At 40.6% G+C, this 18,774-nt stretch overlaps 6 protein-coding genes across 7 annotated transcripts in view; 3 read left to right on the forward strand and 3 right to left on the reverse strand.

Moving 5' to 3' along the window:
* LOC128263372 (tyrosine-protein phosphatase Lar) overlaps nucleotides 1–8,000 on the reverse strand; it is a 122,887-nt gene extending 114,887 nt beyond the window's left edge. Inside the window, 1 exon segment of the mRNA XM_052998399.1 lies at nucleotides 7,708–8,000. The gene's annotated coding sequence lies outside the window, so the exon portion shown is untranslated.
* LOC128263385 (proliferating cell nuclear antigen 2) lies at nucleotides 333–12,337 on the forward strand. 2 transcript variants are annotated; one of them, XM_052998413.1, is made up of 3 exons: nucleotides 333–858; nucleotides 11,289–11,436; nucleotides 11,509–12,337. In XM_052998413.1, the coding sequence occupies exons 2-3, from the start codon at nucleotides 11,329–11,331 to the stop codon at nucleotides 12,166–12,168; spliced, it is 768 nt and encodes a 255-aa protein (XP_052854373.1). In that variant the 5' UTR covers nucleotides 333–858; nucleotides 11,289–11,328; the 3' UTR covers nucleotides 12,169–12,337. The 2 variants fall into 2 exon arrangements, with proteins under 2 accessions (XP_052854373.1, XP_052854372.1); XM_052998412.1 differs by lacking the exon at nucleotides 333–858 and having other exon boundaries at nucleotides 11,252–11,436; nucleotides 11,509–12,336.
* On the reverse strand, nucleotides 8,929–10,976 carry LOC128263507 (zinc finger protein weckle; the record flags this gene model as incomplete). Its single annotated transcript, XM_052998586.1, has 3 exons — nucleotides 8,929–9,231; nucleotides 9,288–10,561; nucleotides 10,629–10,976. Coding segments are annotated over 3 exons (1,848 nt in total), but the record flags the coding sequence as incomplete, so codon positions are not given.
* A 447-nt stretch (nucleotides 12,338–12,784) lies between the features above and the next one.
* Nucleotides 12,785–15,083, forward strand: LOC128263378 (E3 ubiquitin-protein ligase Hakai). The gene is made up of 3 exons (XM_052998404.1): nucleotides 12,785–13,263; nucleotides 13,783–14,282; nucleotides 14,349–15,083. Exons 1-3 carry the CDS (start codon nucleotides 12,906–12,908, stop codon nucleotides 14,862–14,864), a joined length of 1,374 nt encoding a protein of 457 aa, XP_052854364.1. The 5' UTR covers nucleotides 12,785–12,905; the 3' UTR covers nucleotides 14,865–15,083.
* A 286-nt stretch (nucleotides 15,084–15,369) lies between these two features.
* Nucleotides 15,370–16,913, forward strand: LOC128263390 (phosphomevalonate kinase). Its single transcript, XM_052998422.1, has 2 exons — nucleotides 15,370–15,679; nucleotides 16,204–16,913. Exons 1-2 carry the CDS (start codon nucleotides 15,606–15,608, stop codon nucleotides 16,697–16,699), a joined length of 570 nt encoding a protein of 189 aa, XP_052854382.1. The 5' UTR covers nucleotides 15,370–15,605; the 3' UTR covers nucleotides 16,700–16,913.
* Nucleotides 16,914–17,063: 150 nt separating this feature from the next.
* LOC128263382 (uncharacterized) lies at nucleotides 17,064–18,495 on the reverse strand. The gene is made up of 2 exons (XM_052998409.1): nucleotides 18,206–18,495; nucleotides 17,064–18,150 (listed from the first exon to the last, which is right to left on the reverse strand). Exons 1-2 carry the CDS (start codon nucleotides 18,380–18,382, stop codon nucleotides 17,176–17,178), a joined length of 1,152 nt encoding a protein of 383 aa, XP_052854369.1. The 5' UTR covers nucleotides 18,383–18,495; the 3' UTR covers nucleotides 17,064–17,175.
* Between the last annotated feature and the right edge of the window lie 279 nt (nucleotides 18,496–18,774).

Consider the following 18,774-nt stretch of genomic DNA (forward strand, 5'->3'; position numbering starts at 1 on the left):
TGTTGATAAAGTGCCACCAACTCAAAAAGATTTTACAATATATTTGACAAAATGGAGATGTTGATGGACAGGCTAGTGTGGACTCAAATATGCCCTAACATGGTGTTTCTGCTTATGTTTATGGTTTCTAAATAAAATGTATAATTTATCTTATTTTGAAAATTAAGTTCTGAAAAGACTATTTTACACTATTGACCATGACTAATCAGTGTATAAATAAGAATTATCACGGATTTGCCAATGGAATTGGAGGTTTACCGTAAAAAAGGCAGAAACTGTTTTAAATGAATTTTGTTTTCTAAAGAAGAAATTAAACAATTAAAATATCAACGATCTGACAAGAATTATTGACTAATTTGTCTTTTCCAATTAACTTTTAGAGTGTTAAATATTCGTGTTCTAGGCCTTCTCTGCCTGTTGTGATCCCCTCAAAAGACGCTCACGTAGCACCTTTTGCCAATAGCATTAAAAAGGGACAACACCCTATATTCCGGTCACCCTAGCCCAACTTGGCTATCGGTTTACGCGTTATGCTTCGTTAAGTGCATTTTGAATTTTTAATGTTGAGCGCGCTTTACCCGCTCGCTGCGGACAGGACAACTCGCAAAATGAAAAAGGCGGCTGCTGGTCGGAGAATGAAACCCGAAGTCTCAACAGCTTTTGCTGTTACCGTCGAGGTCCTGGGTCCTGATTAATTCGCTTTATTAAAAAACCATACGCCAAGAAATGCGTAATACTTTTTAGCACTTGGCCGGGACCAGCAGCTGCTCCACTCAGCAGTAACAACAAACAAGGCAAAATAATCAACACAAATTACACGGCGCCCATAAATATTCCACGCTGTTTGGGCAAAAAGAGGTAAGGGCATTGGGGAATGGTGCACTGCTGCTGTTAAGGATATATACCCTTGGCCAATTAATTTTTAATATTCGCTAAACATTGCAGCGAATTTTTGAGAATTTAGCCACGAAGCTTAAGACAAGCGGCCAAGGAGTTCTGCGTAGGTTTGCTAATTATTATCTTAGAATTATCAAAGGGTATCAAGAGTAGTTGGGGCAAGGATGTATCTATTGTCAGTCAATAAAATCTTTTGGCTAATTAGTACTTGCAGTTTTAATGTCTTTAAGCCAAACCATTCTTAAAAAATTAATTCTTACAGTATTTATGTATTTGATCAATATTGAGGATCACTAGAAATTTAAAAGCACAAAATACTGTAGTAATGACTTGGTATGTACTTAAATCCAAGAAGTATTTTTAGCTTGACACCTTTTTGGAGAACATGAATTCTGGCCTAAATAGGAGTATATAAACCGTTTTTAACCGGCTATAAGTCGATTTAATCATGATAAAGCTCATGGGATAAGACAATACCTTCTTCATCAGTTATTGAAAGAAATTAAATATATCCTCTTTGCGAATAATCGCTTAAGTTGCAAAGCCTGCGCATAAAATAGTCGAGCCCACAGGCTGCACTGGTACTACATATTTTTCTTAAGCTTGCGGTTTCTTTTTCATGATTTGCAAAAGTGCCAACAGCAGTGTAAAGGATTTTAGACCAAGCCAAGGGGATTAATAAAAGGATTACGCAGCGGAAAATGCCAGCTGTGATGCTTCGAGAGTTGGCAATGCTAATGCGGATGAGGATGAGGATGAGGATGAGGACGAGGAAGTTGGTGGTGTCGGTGGAACTGAGGGCGAGGATGCTGCTGATGGCAATTTGTAGCAACACTCGACTAGGATAAGGATATGTGGGTGTGAACGGTGTGGGCGGCGTGGGCGGTGTGGGCAGTGTTCTCTCTGTGGGAGGCACTTGCACCAGCGGGCTAATTGCGATTCGGCTCGCCTTGGCTGCACCAGCATCAATGGGCTTTCGCCTCTGCCACAGGCTGCAGTTTTTCGATGGCCGGCTTTGCGTCTACGGGTTTTGTACGGAATGTCTGCTCTCGAATATATGGTTGGTCATATATTAAAAATAATCCATTCGATATCTGTTTTAATACTTCAAATTTATAGCACTTGCTCCATACAGAAGCAGCCGCCGTACCAGCCAACAATAACAACAAACCACTCTCTGTGTCATTTTGAAGGGCTTTTAGCTTGGTATTTTATTGCTTAAAGGATGCGTCTGACCATCAACATGCGAGGGATGATAACAAAATAGCATTTGTTATTGCTTAAATTCAGAGCTTAAAAGTTTTTGATGTCTAGCCTTGGTTTGTTTAAAATAACTGAGGGCAATAGGAATTTAAATATGAACTGCATTTTGTTTGAATGCGTTATTTTTGCAGCTTTAATGCAAAAATTACTTGAATTCATTTTCATAGAACTGTTTTTTTACTAACTCCAACTTTATTTTAAAAGATACCGATTTTAAATTTAAGAGATGCAGTTAGTTTCTTTGATAAAAATATTGTAAATATTGTAATATTTATGTTGGAACAAATATTTTATGCCTTAAACTATATCCAGAACTTAAAAGCATTTTCATTTTTAAACTCTAAACAGTAAGTTTTACAATACCAATCTAGTACCTAGTTTGTCAACTCGGTTTTTCAAAATGTATTAATTGTGAAGTTTTTAAATTCAAAAATAAATAACATTTATTATTTTTAAAGAGTCACCAATCCACCCTCGCACTACATTCGCCGAGATGTCATTTGTTATTTTTATGCCCATTTTAATAATGACATTTGTCTCGGTTTTCGCTGCGGTTACTTTCTTATATACGGTCTCCATATTTTTATGGATAATGCCCCAGCGCTGATTTGCTTACAATTGACATAAACGACCATCGGATGAGTTATGTCATAACTCAGGCCGGCTTACCGAACTCCCGCATATAGCAAATAGCATATAGCATATGGCGTATGGCAATGCAGATAAGCCGCACTCAATCAGCATAAAAGTGCGCTATGCAAAATCATCGGGGAGCAAGGAGCATCGGAAAGGAGCGCTGCCGTTAATCAAGGCACCAACATCTGGGGGATATAGAACAAAGTCAGAGAAAATCTAAATTGGGACTCTCCCAACACGCACGCATTTAATTAAAGTAAAAGCTTTGCTTTTTTTTACTCATTTTGCATGGGTTGCTTATTTTTCTGTTAGTGTGAAATGCAAAAAAAAAAATGCTTGCAAAAAATGTGACCGTCAAGGGATGCAATGTCTGTCCAACTCTACAGTTTCAGTTGCACCGGGTAATAACGTGCAATTTATATGCGTGCCACTAGTTTTTTGCTATTCCGCAGAAGCCTTGGCAAAGCAAGGCACTCTGAGGATTTCAAATAGGGGAATATGCACTTTTAACTCGTTCATTATCTTCGCAGCTGAGTGAGCAAGGAGACCATCTCAAATTCTATTGGTATAAGTGTAGGGGAAATCTCTTTATTCATTATAATAGTCGGGGGTGCTTTATAGTAGAAGTAAACACAAACAGGGGTGCCAAATTCACTTTAATGGGGTTGTTCATTTCATTTGTCTAAAAAGAGGGGTGGGCTTTTCACTGTTATACAAGTAGAAATTTTATAGCACTATAATAAACAAAGAAAATATAAAATTTATGAGAATACTTTATAACAAAAATCTGTTATATTTCATAGTTTATTTTTGCTACGAATGTCAAATAGAAGCTTAGCTACTAAAAATATATAACTTAAAAATGGTTTATTTCTATGAGAAAACTTTTAAACAACAATCTGTTATATTTCTTAGTTTACTTTCAAATGTTATATAAAACCTTTGCTACCTAAAATGTATAACTAAAAATGAGAATGCTTTTAAACAAAAATCTGTTCTATTTTTTAGTGTTCTATTGTTCCGAATGTTTTATTAAAGATTTGCTACTATATATATGTATAACTAAATATGGTTTATTTCTGTGTTAGTTATATGAAATACAGACAATATAAACATTTGCAATTATAGTTGTAAATAGAATAACATGTTTTAATTCAGCCAGACTGCTTTAACATAGTTGTATATGAATATTTAAAAAAAACTAAATATATTTCGAGATTTAGACACAATGCAGATGTTCTACAGTGTATACGGAAAAATCTACAAAACAATTACACGGCTCAAAGTTAAATGTTACGTACAAGACACGAAATAATATGTAGACACTTAAAACTTGATACTTTTACACAGAAAATCAGTTATATTTCTAAATTTAGACACAGTCCTGAAAATCTTGTGAAGAAAGTTTGTTATATTCCAAAAGTTACAAGGGTTCATTATTCAATGAAAAATAGAACAAGTACTTTTATACAGTACATCAGTTATATTTTTGGATAACAAGTACTTTTATACAGTACATCAGTTATATTTTTGGATATCAAGTGCTTTTATACAGTACATCAGTTATATTTTTGGATTTTCAACTTAGTCCTGTATTTTTTTTAGAACAGAAAATCTGTTATATCTTAAAGTCTACACATTGAACTAAAAGCTTTTAAAAAAGATTTACAGCTTACAGGTTTTACTCAAATTTTATAGAACGAATAAAACATAGAAATCTAACAAAGTATAACAACATTGCACTTAACAGCCTACCGAAATGTTAAAAATCAATGTAAAGTCAAATGTAAAGTAAAGTAGAATCATTTCCATCTCCGTTTACCATTTTAAATTTAATTCGTTTAAATTAGTTTAAATTATTTACAAATTAAGTAAATGTGCTGATAATGCTTTTTCTGTTTTTTATTTACTATACATTATTAGATATATCTTACTTTTAACAATTTTTTACATATAAAATTTTTTTTGGGAAACAAATGTTTAACCCATAAAAAATAAGGACCAACATTTAGAAATTTCCTTTAAAAAAATATTTACGTGGAACTCGTTGAGAAGTACCGTCAGTAAATACAATATAATTATTTATATGATGTTGCACATAATTTCAAGAGTAATGTATCTCCTATAAGTAAACACTTCTAAAAACCTTACATTCATTACTTCAGATCACTAAAATAAACATTTTGTGTCATGGCCGAAAACCATGACACAAAGTTGACCAAAGCTTATCAATATGTGAATGAATGAATGAAGAAAGGCTCTTTAGCCATGCGTATGCCAAGTGGATTATATTTCAGCATTTTGCGTCGGCGGTATTCAAGAGCCAAATAAGCCAGCCATGGAAAGACATAGATAACAAATAAAATTGACTAACGGCCAAGATATGAAGCTAGTTGGCTGCGTCTGGCAAGAGTTTTTTCCATTTTATGAGTGTTGATATGGGGCAGAAGACTACCACAAGGCAACTTTTATTGAAGCGCCAGCTGAGCAGCTGACATGAATAAAGAACATTCAATTAAGATAAGAAATGCACTTTAAAGATTTGCATGTAGATAAGAATATGTCATAAAAGAATATCGGAAATAAAGCTCATGAGAAACACGTTAAACAGGTAACTATCATGTAAGCATCATATTTAAATAAAATTAAATTTATTTCCTAAGTGTAATAAGTAATAAATTAACTACAGATAATACTCTTCGATTTTTTTTTTGCTGTAATTTTTTTGTAAATTCTTTTAATTTTTCACAAGTTGACCTAATTAGATAAGCCCTCATTGTTTAATGTAAGTTTTATTCACCATTTATCGTAGTGACAGTTATGATAAAGTCAAACCAGAAGGTCAAACAAGGAATACATTTTTATGACAACAATCAACAAAAACAAAAAAAAACAAACTTAAAGATAACATTTGTTATTTGTATATAAAATGTTTAAGATTGAAACGAGCTTATATACATTAGGCTTTTACTCAAGCCCAACTGGACGGGAAATTTAAAAGTTTGTAACAAGAACAATTCAATATTTATACGTTAAATTAAAAAAAAAAAATTATTAGTGAACTTGTCAACGATTAAACGTTTTCTATATGATAATATGTGATTTTGGTAACATTCGAAAATTGCAATCTTTTTTTCACCCAGGGAGCACTAGGATGCAATATAATATTAGAAACCCCTCTGAAATCAATTGCCTTCCACCCCCGATTTGAACTAGGATTAAGGGGATGCCTAGCCTGGTCAATGGACTCAGAGCCAACCCTAACGGAAAACTGCAAACTTTTCCAAGGCGAATGCATCCCGTCCCAAGCAACCAGGACTTTTCCTCACTAGGGCGTATCGGGTGTCGTGTGTATTCAGCTAAAAACATCTAATTAAAATGCCGCCTCCGTCAAATAGAAATGAAAAGTCATTTAAGCGGGAGGAAATGAGCATTTGCAGTCTGGCATGGGGGAAAAAAATGGCAGACCTATTGATAACCAAAGAACTGGAGAATCTTCAGCCTTAAGGCCGCAGGGCAAAACAATTTCAATAAGGAAATTCTTACTTTGACAAGCCATTTGGCCTGGTGGGTCCAATGGGCCATAATTGCCAACTAATGAGGCCGGCGGGCGAATTTTTAATTTCGTCCTGGCTAAAATGAGCCGGGGCGGGGTGAGGTACTTTAAAAACTTGCCACAGATAAAAGGCGACAGCAGCAACAGCTCGGCAAAGTTCTTTCGGCAATTAACTTGCCGCACATTAAATGATAAAAAAAAATCGAAGAAAAAAACGAAGTGAGAAGTAAGATTCTGAAGTGGGAAAGCAACCGCGACACAGAAGGACAATGAAGTTTAGGGAACAAAGACAAAGCAAAGGCCACAGGAGGAAGTTCAGAGGTTGCAGCTGCAATTTGGGTCAAGCCAAAAAGATAGTGCGGTTTGCGGCTTCTCTTTTTTGCTGCCACATAAACTTTTGTTTGGATCTTCTAGTTTGCAAGAGCTCCACGTTCTAATCCTTATTCTCAAGAAGAATTCGGTAGTGAATTAAACATTTTTAAATAGTTTAACCATTTCTTAGTAGGTTTCCCGGATTAAGGCTCATGAATCACAACAAAGTCTAGCAAGGAGTCTTTGAATCTCATTACATGTTAAATGTTAAAATAGTGTCGATTTCCATATAGGTTTTATAAAACATAAGTTATAACAAGACTTTTCTCGTCTTCAGGGGTCAAATGAGGTAAAACCGATATCAGTGTTTTTTTTACAGAAATATTTAATATTTTAAAACTTTAATTTCTTTAAAACACTGCATTATCTTTGGCTAACATTGAAAGGGGAGAAAATAAAAAAAATAAAAAACTTTTTTTTTGTTTTGAATCGGTAGAGTAAGTTTATCTGGATTTAGGTTTTGATCCAATTAGATATCATTGATTAGTATGAGTTTTGATTGGTTTAAGTAATTAGAGCGAGGGGTTTTAAGAACAAATAAATTAACAGCATCGATTTCGAAATGTATGTTTTTATCCTTGGGTTACATCTTTGTACTTTTTAAGAGCCTTGATCTTAAAAAACTCATAACATCCAATAGGATTTCATAGAACGCACAATTAAACTCCAATTCCGGGCTGCACGGTAAATTAAACCGAGCTTGCTGCACCGATTTTAGAATGCACTGTTGCGTCGTCGGATTACAGATACTATGCTCAACTTTGTGGCAACTTTGGGACTTTGTCTCCGATGGCAAACTTCAAGTCCGCCCACGCCACTTTTTTAGGACTGGTTTGGCTTTATAAACAGCAACAACCGACCAGCATAACGAGATTTCTATGATGTCTGGGGTTTGGTCAACCCAACAGACATGTTACACATATCCATCGATTCAAAAAGATTTATTAAATTTGTAGCGGAGTTAATTAATGGCAAAAACTTACAACAGAATCGATTTTTTTATTCACACAAACACTCACATCACTCACACATACAGGCCGATAAGTAGTAGTGTGCGTAAAAAACAAGTGGGAAAAACGCCGACAAAAACGGTGGTAAAACAAAGGCCGATTTTAAAAACAGTCACTCTTTAATATTTCGTTAGCCGAAGCTATCTTGTCACACATTTAATTATATCCCAGCATACTAAAAACAATGATTTTTTGAGTAATTTCGCGCAGCCAAATGAAATTTTTGTTGTTCTATCGTGTTGTTCGCGAGCGAACTGATTCCGAAAACCGAAAACCAGGGATGCGGCGGAAAAGAAACAGCTGTGAAAACCAGGGCTGTACAGTCACTTTAAATTTATTTAAACTTAATATTTTATTTAAATAATTTTCGTTTAAAAATTACTTACACTTTTGATTTGTTTATTAATAATTTTGTTCAGTTTTTTTTTATGTCAGCTGCTCCGCCTGCTCTTTTGATTTATTCTCTTTACTTATTTCAATTTATATTGAATTTAACGACTTTTTTCGGTTTTAAAGCCTACAGTTTTTAACGCACAAATTAAACGTTTTAAAGCACAGTGGGTTTATTTGAAATTCATCGGGCGCTTTTGGCCACTTAATTCACTTTGTTTTTATTGGGGGATAAATCGATTTTTTTGATTTTTCGGCTCTCACATCTGAGTAAAGTGTTCCTCACACTTTCATTTCACTTTGCTTATAGCCCAATTTTTCCATTTTTAGATTGAGGAATATCCTATGGTTTTTCACACATCTTCAACGATTTAATTCACTCGATTTGGGCGAAAATGTTTTAGGAAATATTAATGAAGAGCAGGACACGAGGTAGGCGCACGCTGTCAACTGAACTAAATTCCCTTATACCAGGATAAATGGGGGTGACTTGTCTGTGCCAAAGATTCTGACTCCAAACCCCAAGGCACATGCGCCAATCGCCGGGTCCATTTAAAACCGTTTTCCGCGCTCCGTCAATTTAGTTCTCGAATACATGGCTAGTTTAAATATTTTTAATTTTATAGAAATCAAAATACCTTTGCCACAAATCATTACTCTGTTTCTGCGGTTTCTATATAAATAATCAAAACATCAACAGATTTGAAGTCACTTTGTATTTGTTCCAAAACAAAAAAAACAACTATTTTTTATACATTTTTTAAAATAACATTTTTAAACTTCAAAATAAAAATTTGTGCTACTAGTAGCAAGTAAACAGATTTTGAATTTCAATGAAACTTATAAGTTAAGAATCACTCTAGCCTAAAGGCTAGTAGTCCTCAGCGGTAGTCAATCATGATGTGATTGTATATATTGTCTATCGTGGGTATGGCCGAAGCTGAAGGATTTGGCGCTGGTTCTGGCTGGGCGTCTTGAGGGGGAGTGGGATTCGAAGCAGGCGGGAGACTGGCAGCATCCTTGATGGATTGCTTGGGTTTCTTTCCGAAGGCGAAACAACCGCTTTGTTTGGTGGCCACCGGCGAAAGGTTGTCCTTGTTTTTGGTGCTAAAAATAGTAAAGATATAACTAGGAAAACGTAATTTTTTTCAGAGTTTACTTACAACGCCTTGAGCGCCTCCAGCTTGGGAATATTTCGGTTATGGGACTTGCCACCGCCCGCCGCCTCCTGAGCGGCCAGCTCCTCGGGATGCGATTTCTTCTTGTGCGTGCGACAGTTAGAGCCATTGGCAAAGGTGCGATCACAAAAGTCGCAGGAGTACGGCTTTAAGCCAGTGTGCAGGATGAGGTGGTTCTTGAGGGCCTTGGCCCGCTTGAACTCCCGGCCACAGTAGTCGCATTTGTGCTGCATTTGATCCGTGTGCACCAGCCGATGGCGATTCAGAGTGGTCCGCGAATTCAGCTGCATGCCGCACTCCGGGCAGATGTACTTGTGCGGATCGTGCGTGTCCTTGTGGCGTTTCAATCGATTGGCCGACTTGAAGCACTTCTTGCACACCTCACAATCGAAGGGCGCATAGTCTGTGTGCTTAAGGACATGCTCCTTGAGCGCGCTCATCGAATGGACACCCACGCCGCACTGTTCGCAAATCACCGGCCTCGGCCGCTCATCCAGGTGCATATACTGTTCGTGCTGCTGGGCGGACGCACTGGTGGCGAACTTCTTGTCGCAACTATTGCAGGCATATTGCTTTCGCTTGGGCAGGGGCACGTGCCAGTTCCTGTGCCGCTCCAGCTGATAGTGAAGCCGGAACTTTTTGGGGCAATCTGGACATTGAAACTGATCCGATGACTGCTCAATCTTGCCATGATCCTGCCGTAGGTGACGTTGCAGGGTCCTGGCGGTGGCATAGTTACGCAAACACTCGCTGCACTGGTGTCTTTTGTCGGAGTCGGATGCCCCCTTTCCAGCTTTTTCTTGCCTTGGCGAGGAGTCACTCAAGCTGCCACTGGAGGAGTTGTCGTCCTGGATGCCATAAGCATCGCAAAGCTTTAGTAGCACGGCGTCTTCGTCGGCTTCGTAGTCTGGATCCTGGTCAACCGGCTCTTCCTGCTCTGGTTCCTCGTCAGTCTGATCCTGCTTCAGCTTTCCCTCCGGCGTTAATGGGTTCTCCAACTCCTCTGGTAGGAAGTCCACCTCCACGTCCAGTTTTGGCTTCCTATCCACATAGTGGACCTCTGTCAAAGTCTCCTCGTCCAGCAAACCAAATTTTGAGCGCAGCTCGTGTAGATCTATGTCCTCCTGACTGGACGTGCTTTGCAGGATGCAGTAGAGCTTCTGCACCCGGGTGATCCGCTCCGAGAAATTCACCAGCGAGGTGACCAGCGACAGGCACTCAGTGCAAATCATCTCCGGCAGTTCCTCACCCCGTGTTATCTGGATTGGGAAAAATAGAAAGCAATGGTTAACCGGATTTTCCAACAAGGTTCCAGGGCCCACTCACATTCACCCAGAAGTACTTGCCAATGGCGGTGGCCAGTTCCAAGGAGAATGCCTCGCCGGAGTCTTCGTTTTTGAGGAACACATTTTTATTGCCCTCCAGGTCGTCTTTGGCACACAGGCGACACCACATATGCCACATACGATTACGGCTGGGACCGGGATCTGCGGGTGGAGCGTGCTCCAACTGGGCGGTGTCCATCGCAGAGCTTAGCAATTGGTTATAAATAAATGGTCGTGCAGCGTAAACATATTGGACATGGCTGAATCCGAACTGGAACTTGTAACTAAATGGATTGGTTCCACTCCAACCCGGAACTTTATTTGATTGTGTTGCCAGATGTCCCAAAAGGGAAACAGCTCAAGATCTTTTTCTGATTTCTATGCTTAAAATTATATTTTACCAAAAAACACCCAAAACTACGCATAGGTTTTTTTTAAATTTAAATTATGGTATATACATTTAATACTACAACAAATATAAATATTTGGGTAAATATATTTGGAAAAATTTATTTAAATATCAGAATTAAATAAAAAATGTTCTGGTCTGTTAAACTCCAAATCAGGAATGCCCCTATTAAGCTTAAACTAGATTTGGACAATCTGGCAACTTTGATACGGGTGCGAAACAGCTGACTAAGCTTAGAATGTTTATTTCCAGTTGTGAAATTAACGGGATTGCGATTGTTACTTTTTGAAATATGCTGGAGGCGCGTTTAGGTCAGACTTTGCTGCTGAAGAAGATCATCGATGCTCTGAAAGAGATAATTGCCCAGGGAACGCTGGATTGCAGCGATTCTGGATTGCAGGTGAAGTGGAGTGTTTTCTCCTCCGCCTACAGTATAATCCAAACTTTTAAGAGTGCCAATTTTTGATAACAGCTCCAGTCAATGGACAATTCGCATGTGTCACTGGTCGCTCTGAGCCTACAATCGGATTGCTTTGAGAAATTCCGCTGTGATCGCAACGTCTCCTTGGGACTGGACCTTAAATCCCTGGCCAAGGTGCTCAAGTGCGCCAATGGCGACGATACTGTCACAATTAAAGCCATCGACAAACCGGACAAGATCTTGCTGAGTTTCGAATCGGATGGCAAAGGGCGCTCAGCGGACTACGAACTAAAACTGCTGAATCTGGACCAGGATCACTTGGGAATTCCAGATACGGACTACTCCTGCATCGTTCAACTGCCTTCAACGGAGCTTGCCCGCATCTGCCGGGACATGAGCATGTTCAGTGAATCCCTAACGATCGCCTGCACCAAACAGGGCATTAAGTTCTCGGCCAACGGAGATTTGGGTTCGGCCAATATCCAACTGACCGAGGGCAGCAAAATGGATGTGAGCATCGAGGTGAAGGACCCATTAACCCAGACCTTCGCCGGGCGGTACCTGAACACCTTCACCAAGGCCACTCCCCTGTCGGATCGCGTGAAGATCTGCCTGGCCGCCGAGGTTCCGCTACTGGTCGAATATCCTATCGAGGACTTTGGCTACATCCGATACTACCTCGCCCCCAAGGTGGATGATGCCGACTCGTAACTGACTTAAAGATAAATCATTTTTACTTTAACTATTTTTAACGCAATTTCTAAACAAACCAAAGAGTCAAATATCTCCTAATACGTAATACGTTATTTAAATAATGACGAATAATGACGAATATAGCATCATACTAAATAAAAAAAATACGAAAATAAAATAAAATCGGTTTCACTTTCCCCTTATGTAGTTGATGTCAATCAAAAAAAATTTTATGAGAACTAAGCATTTCTTTTATAAGTAAGAAGTGCAATAAACTAATATTATATCTAAGCCATACTAACTACTAACGAATAAACAAAAAGTCTTTAAAATAAAAAGTGGGTTTCCTTTGTTGCTACATTCTTTTATGAAAGAAGAGTTCAGCTGCCATCGTTCCTCAATATATTTATTAAGTTCACCCAATTATTTTAATTAAAAATCATTTAAAACAAAAACAAATATTTTAAAACTACCAGTCTTAGTTTAAAATTAATATATTAATTTTATTAATTTTAAGTTTTTGTTATGAATAAAAAATAAATTAATGAAGTAAAATATTTTAAACCAAATTTGATTCTGACCAGCGTTGCCACTTTGTAACATTCAGTGTTATTAGCGGATGGATGGTCATCCTAAACTAAAACCGTGCTGCTGCAAGTAGAGCTGACAACCCTGCCCGGGCGCAAATGCGGAGCTAAACAAAAACCGAAAAACGCATAAATCGGCTAGAAAACCCAGGGGATTACGACTGAACCATGGACACGGAGGAAGGGAAGCGTGGTCGTGGACGTGGGCGTGGCACCAGAGCCCGCGGGAGAGGTCGAGGACGGGGACGCGGTCGTGGCAAGAAAATCGACGACACCAGTATCGCCGATTCAGCCCTGCTTGTTAGCAGTGGTGCCACCCTGGAGGACAGTCCCGTCCGGTTGGAGCCATCCGAGGATTCGGTGTTGCAGGATCTGGACAAGGAGGCCGAAGTGGAAGCGGTACCCCCACTGGAAGAGCCGCCACAAGGAGCACAGGGTACGATCGCCGCCACCGAGGAGATGACGCCACCAACGCCACAGCCACAGGTCCTGCAGCAGGTGCCGCCGCCTGTCCTCAGCCAAACAAGTGAGATTCATTAGGTTTTTCCAATCGAATTGAATGGCCAAAGATCGGAAGACTAACTCTGATCAGTGCTCTCTAATTACTCCTTCGGATAGTTAACAAGAAGGAGGATTGCACTCCATCTATGCCTCCTTCACTTTCTTAATATCAGATTTAAGTTAGGCAAAGATGCGGACTTACTCTGATCATCCATGATTTATTTATTTTAATTACTCCATCGTATAGTTAACAAGGACTCCCATTATGAAAATTAGCATAGTCCGCTTTTGGTAGAAATCAGATTTGTCTCCTTATAAATTGTCACATTAAGATAATGTTAAGCTACCACAGTATAACTAAAATTGGATAGAAACAGTTAAGTACGCATAGTTTCGATTTAACAAAGGTTTTATAAATACATATGTTTTTTGTTTTATAAGATTTTGTTATAACTAACGAGAGTGTAACGACGTATTTCTTTGCCTCAATCAATTCCTCATGTTGCATCCCAAGGAATTTTCAACTTATCTCTCGCTTTTGCAGTTGACATGGAGGCGGACATATCACAGCTGGAGGCGCCCACCTTCACCACATTGTCACGCGGACCTCCGGAGCCAATGCTGCGCCTGAAGTGGAGCCACAAGGTGAGCCTGATCGGCGAAAAGGTGCTCAACCCAATGATCCACTGCTGCGATCAGTGCGACAAGCCGATCCTTGTCTACGGCCGAATGATACCCTGCAAGCACGTCTTCTGCCTCAAGTGCGCCCGCTCGGAGCCCATCAAAAGCTGTCCGCGGTGCACGGACAAGGTGCTACGCGTGGAGCAGAGCGGCTTGGGCACCGTGTTCATGTGCACCCACGGCGGCAGTCGGTACGGAAGCTCGGGGTGCCGGCGTACCTACCTTTCGCAGAGGGACCTGCAGGCGCACATCAATCACAGACATGTGCAGCCACTGCCACAGCTGGCGTCCATGGCGGAGCAGCCCAAGATGTCGGATCTGGGCGGCGTCGCTCTTGGCCTGGAGTTGCACAAGCAGCGCAAGGCGAGTGGTAGCTATGGCTCCTAAACTAAGCTGTCCTGTCTATAAAAACCCGCTTGCCCCTTGCAGCTCTCCGAGTCGTCTGTCCCCGTATCCGCCATCTCGTCCTCTGCCCCCGCCTCCGTCTCCGCCTCCATTGCCCGTCCCCTGTCCCGACCACTGGCCGCGGTCGGAGGTGGCATCGGTAGCATCGGTAGCATCGGTAGCATACCGCCACCAGGATCCGCCGGATCCGTCCAAAACGCCATCCATGGCCACTCCACGCTCACGCTGGCCAATTTGGCCAGGATCAACAATGCCAACGCGCAGGACTGCCACCAGGGCAAGGCCTCGCTGCACCACAGCCTCAAGAAGGGTCCGCCCCATCAGTCCGAGTGTGTGGCCGATGCCTCCTACTACAGCAGTGTGCTCGCCTCCTTCGGCAGTGCGGCTGGAGGATCGGGGGCTCCGGTTGTGGCGACCACCGGACCGTCGGCTGGTCCAAATTCCACCGGCATTGGCCCAGGCTCCCAGGTCGGTGGCTCTGCCGAGACGTCAGTGGGTGGCTCGAGTGGCAACTGGCAGCAATCGCAATACTACAGATAAGGGGCGGACCAGGGGGCAATCCGAAAATGCACACGCAAGTCTACAAGGGCAGGTGATTTTTACGCAGGCACGGCTTTTAATTAAGTGAACTACATGTATGTTAAGAAGGAAATTATTAAAATACTTTACTGGGTTAGACAAACCCGAGAAATGTAAACATCAGCTTTTACTTTATCTTAATTCATTGACAGGATATATAAATAAAGAATTGACAAGTGATTTGAATAAGTAAATAATTATGGGTATCAAAAGTGTTTATCGTGTTTCTTTTTAGACAAGAACTTAAGCGTATTCAAAATCTAATAAAGATTTGCTAAATATTAAATCGTAAAACTTAAATAATTTGATCACGTACAATACTTTACGAATTAAAATATAAAGCAATAATTTTATAGCGTTTTTAATTTGAAAAGAACTTAATTGATGAAATCTGTGGCACTTTCAAAAAGCCCGCTCGATTAACTTACAATCGATGTGCCTACGATACCGATTAACTCTCCAGCTGGCTGTTCTTTCCAGTGAAATACAAAAGGTAAACAAATCTGAAGCCGAACGTAGTTGTTGAACGAAACATTTGCATAAATACAATACAATATAAATACGGCACAAGTCGAAGGCCAGGGAAAACACAATATCTGATGAGCTCTACGAAGAACCCACAATATCGAGGGCAGAAGCAGAGGCAGCGGACTTCTAAATAACGAGCGAACGAAAAAAAAGTGAAAGTTGGCCATACGAAACATGATGAAAATCGTGCTGATTAGTGGAAAGCGAAAGTGCGGCAAGGATTACATTTCCGAGAGGTTGCAGAAAAGGTAAATTGGCAGGAAACTCCTTTCGTAATACCATGTTATCTCAAAGCTACCAAAGAGAACACCATTTTATCGAGTTAATTGGTGTCAAAATGTCAATACAAATGCTTTCAAATTATAAGTTGTAGGGCCTTTCTGCCTAACTAAACGTGTTAAGCAAGCATTGTTCTTTATTTAAGTAAAAGTATTTCGATTCTTGTACAATATTTAAACTTTCTGGAATAAAAATAAAGCATGAAAAGCATGCCCTTCATACTAATATTATTGTTTATTTCGTAATTGTATATCAAGAAATAATTTGCAAGCTAATCTTTTGTATAAATATATGGTAGAATATCTCTGTTTCATGAAAAGCTAAATATACACAAATAAAAATAAATAAAATTGTTATTTAAGTTTAAAAATACTTTTTATTTTGAAAAATACTATTTCTAAAAAATTAAGCACTCTTTCAACGTGGAGATACCTCTTCTAGATAGTTAGTTTTATGAATATAAACGCAACATTCAATAACCTTTAATTTTCAGATTGGGCTCCCGATCGCGGATCGTTCGAATCTCGGAGCCGATCAAGTCGGAGTGGGCCCGCAAGCTGCAGCTGGACCTGGATGCCCTGCTCAGCGATGGTCCCTACAAGGAGAAGTATCGCCGCGACATGATAGTGTGGAGTGACGAGGTGCGGGCCCAGGACTATGGCTACTTTTGTCGCGTGGCGATGGAGGAGGCCTTGAGCCGCCAGCAGACGCCCTACATCCTGGTCAGCGATGTGCGGCGCAAGAACGACATCAAGTGGTTCCGGGAAACATACGGAACGGAGAGGGTCGTTACCCTGCGACTTACCTCTCGTCCGGAGACGCGATCCGCACGAGGTTGGACCTTCACCGCTGGAATCGACGACGTGCCATCGGAGTGCGATCTGGATGATCTGACCGATGGCTTCGACTGCGTGCTGGCCAACGACGAGGTGCTGGACCAGGAGGCCATTGATCATCTGCTCGACAAACTGCAGCTACAGTATCACTAAAGCTCTAACTTATTACTCAAATCGAGGTTTTTGCTTTTGCACACATGTATTTTTGATAAAGAATGTATTCCGGGTCACAGTGAAATTGAAACTGGTCCTCACAAAAAACTTAGATAATGCAATATTACACTCAACCAAATAGTTTTTATATAAAATACTCTTATGACTAAGTGCAGATTGTGTGGCAGTTTTAATAAAATTAAATTAAACCTTGTATATGTAGAAATTGTATATAAAACACTGCGATTACAGGGTCGGAAGAAATCACTTCAAACATTTACAATTTTTATGAATATCCCTTGCAAATAAATCATTATTTGTTGAATGAAGTTTCAAAGAAATGCTAATTAAAAAGGTAAAATACTTGAACTCAAACTAATAAAATGATTTATTGAAATATGTATAAAGATGAATATGCTGGGATGCAAAATGATTTGGTGGGTTTTAGGTGGGCAATTGTTAACTACTAAACTAGGTTAGTAAATGGGTCCGTTTAGGACCTCGCCGCCGGAAATCAGCCGCAACTGATCATTGAAGCTCTGCACTGGAGGATTCTGTGTCTTCCTAAGATCCTTTTCCACGGAACGCGAACGCAGATGCGGCTTATTCTTGACACAGCTGAGTGGGGTACGCTTCTGAGCGGACAGGGGTGTACTGTTCGACTTGGGCGTGATGGATCCCACTGCCACTGGCGACTGCTCGTCCTCCTCCTCCTGATCGACATAGATCTTTGGCTTGTTGGCCCTGGCGGGTTTGCGCGGCGGAACCCTTCGCTTGTGACCCAAACGCACGCGCTCCAAATGCTTGTTGGCCGGCAAAGCTGTCGATGGCTGTTCCTCGCCAGGGGCGAAGGAGGCCAGACTGCTGCCAGTGCTTAGATTCAGGGTCAGAGTTTCCAGGATGTGCTCCAGCATCTGGGCCTCGCGAGCTTCCTCCTCCTCGTCGTCGCAGAAGATGATGGGTGTGCGATCGACGCCCATGCTGGGCGAACGGGGATCACTGTGGAGCTGCTGTGCAGGCGGAGGAGTCTCCATCTTGACCGCATCTTGGTCCCGTTTCTGCAGCAGCTGATGCTCGCACGGCAGGGTCTCCTCCTCGTCGAAGGGCAGTGAAACAATCTCCAGGGAACTATTGTTGTGGACACCAGACGGTGGTGTGCCAAAGCTATCGCAGCTCTGCTCCAAATCCACTTGGGGAGGAGTAGCAGGCATTGCTCGTTGGGCGGAGCCAGCCCTGGTGTCCACGAAGAGATCGGCAAAGGTGTCGTCCAGATTGAGGGAGCGCACCTCGTCCAGAACCAAAGGAGTGCGATTTAGTTGTGGAGAACGTGGATCATTGAGCGAAAAGCCTTTGAGCAATCGTTTCCGTAGCATTGCAAAGGCATTCTCGCTGGTGGCCACCTGCTCCTCAGCCTCCTCAGGCCGCGGTTTTTGCTGTCCTGACTGCACAAACTACACCCCACTCATTAAAAACCCCAATAAACAAAGAAATCACAAAACAACTCACATTTAAAGGCGTACGACAGCCATTTGGAGATCGAGGATCTAGCAAAGCGTTGTTTTGCTCTCTAGTCGGCGTCGTCATTTCCACATTTTCCTGTTTTTCGCTGGCCAGGCGCATTTTGTTAAGTGTCGGCGTATCCGGCAGATATTCGCCCTCCATTTTCGTTGCTTTTGCTCCCATTTTTGTTTGATTATCTGCCTCCCTTTACGACTTTTCACTCAATGTTTCGGTTTCGGTGTGAAATAAAATTCGTTGCCGCGCATTTGTTTTGAAATGGCGTCGTGTGGAGTTGCCAGACCGGAAGAATGGAAGGCTGGAATGGAAGCAGTGTTGCTAGTGCCAGACTAGCTACTTTAAAGCCTAATTTGACTGTGTTCAAAAATTAAGAGTTCAAAACTAATTGTGATATAAAAATAGTAAAAAAAGAAATTATTAAGTGCTAGCTTTTAATTGGAGGCTTAGACTTGTAGAAATAAGTTGATAAAATAAATTGATAAATATATAAATATATGTGTCTATTAATATTCATTACGACATTAATATTATATATATATTTTTCAGAGTTATAATCA

Source organism: Drosophila gunungcola, unplaced genomic scaffold (genome assembly GCF_025200985.1).
Source record: "Drosophila gunungcola strain Sukarami unplaced genomic scaffold, Dgunungcola_SK_2 000001F, whole genome shotgun sequence".
NCBI lineage: Eukaryota > Metazoa > Arthropoda > Insecta > Diptera > Drosophilidae > Drosophila > Drosophila gunungcola.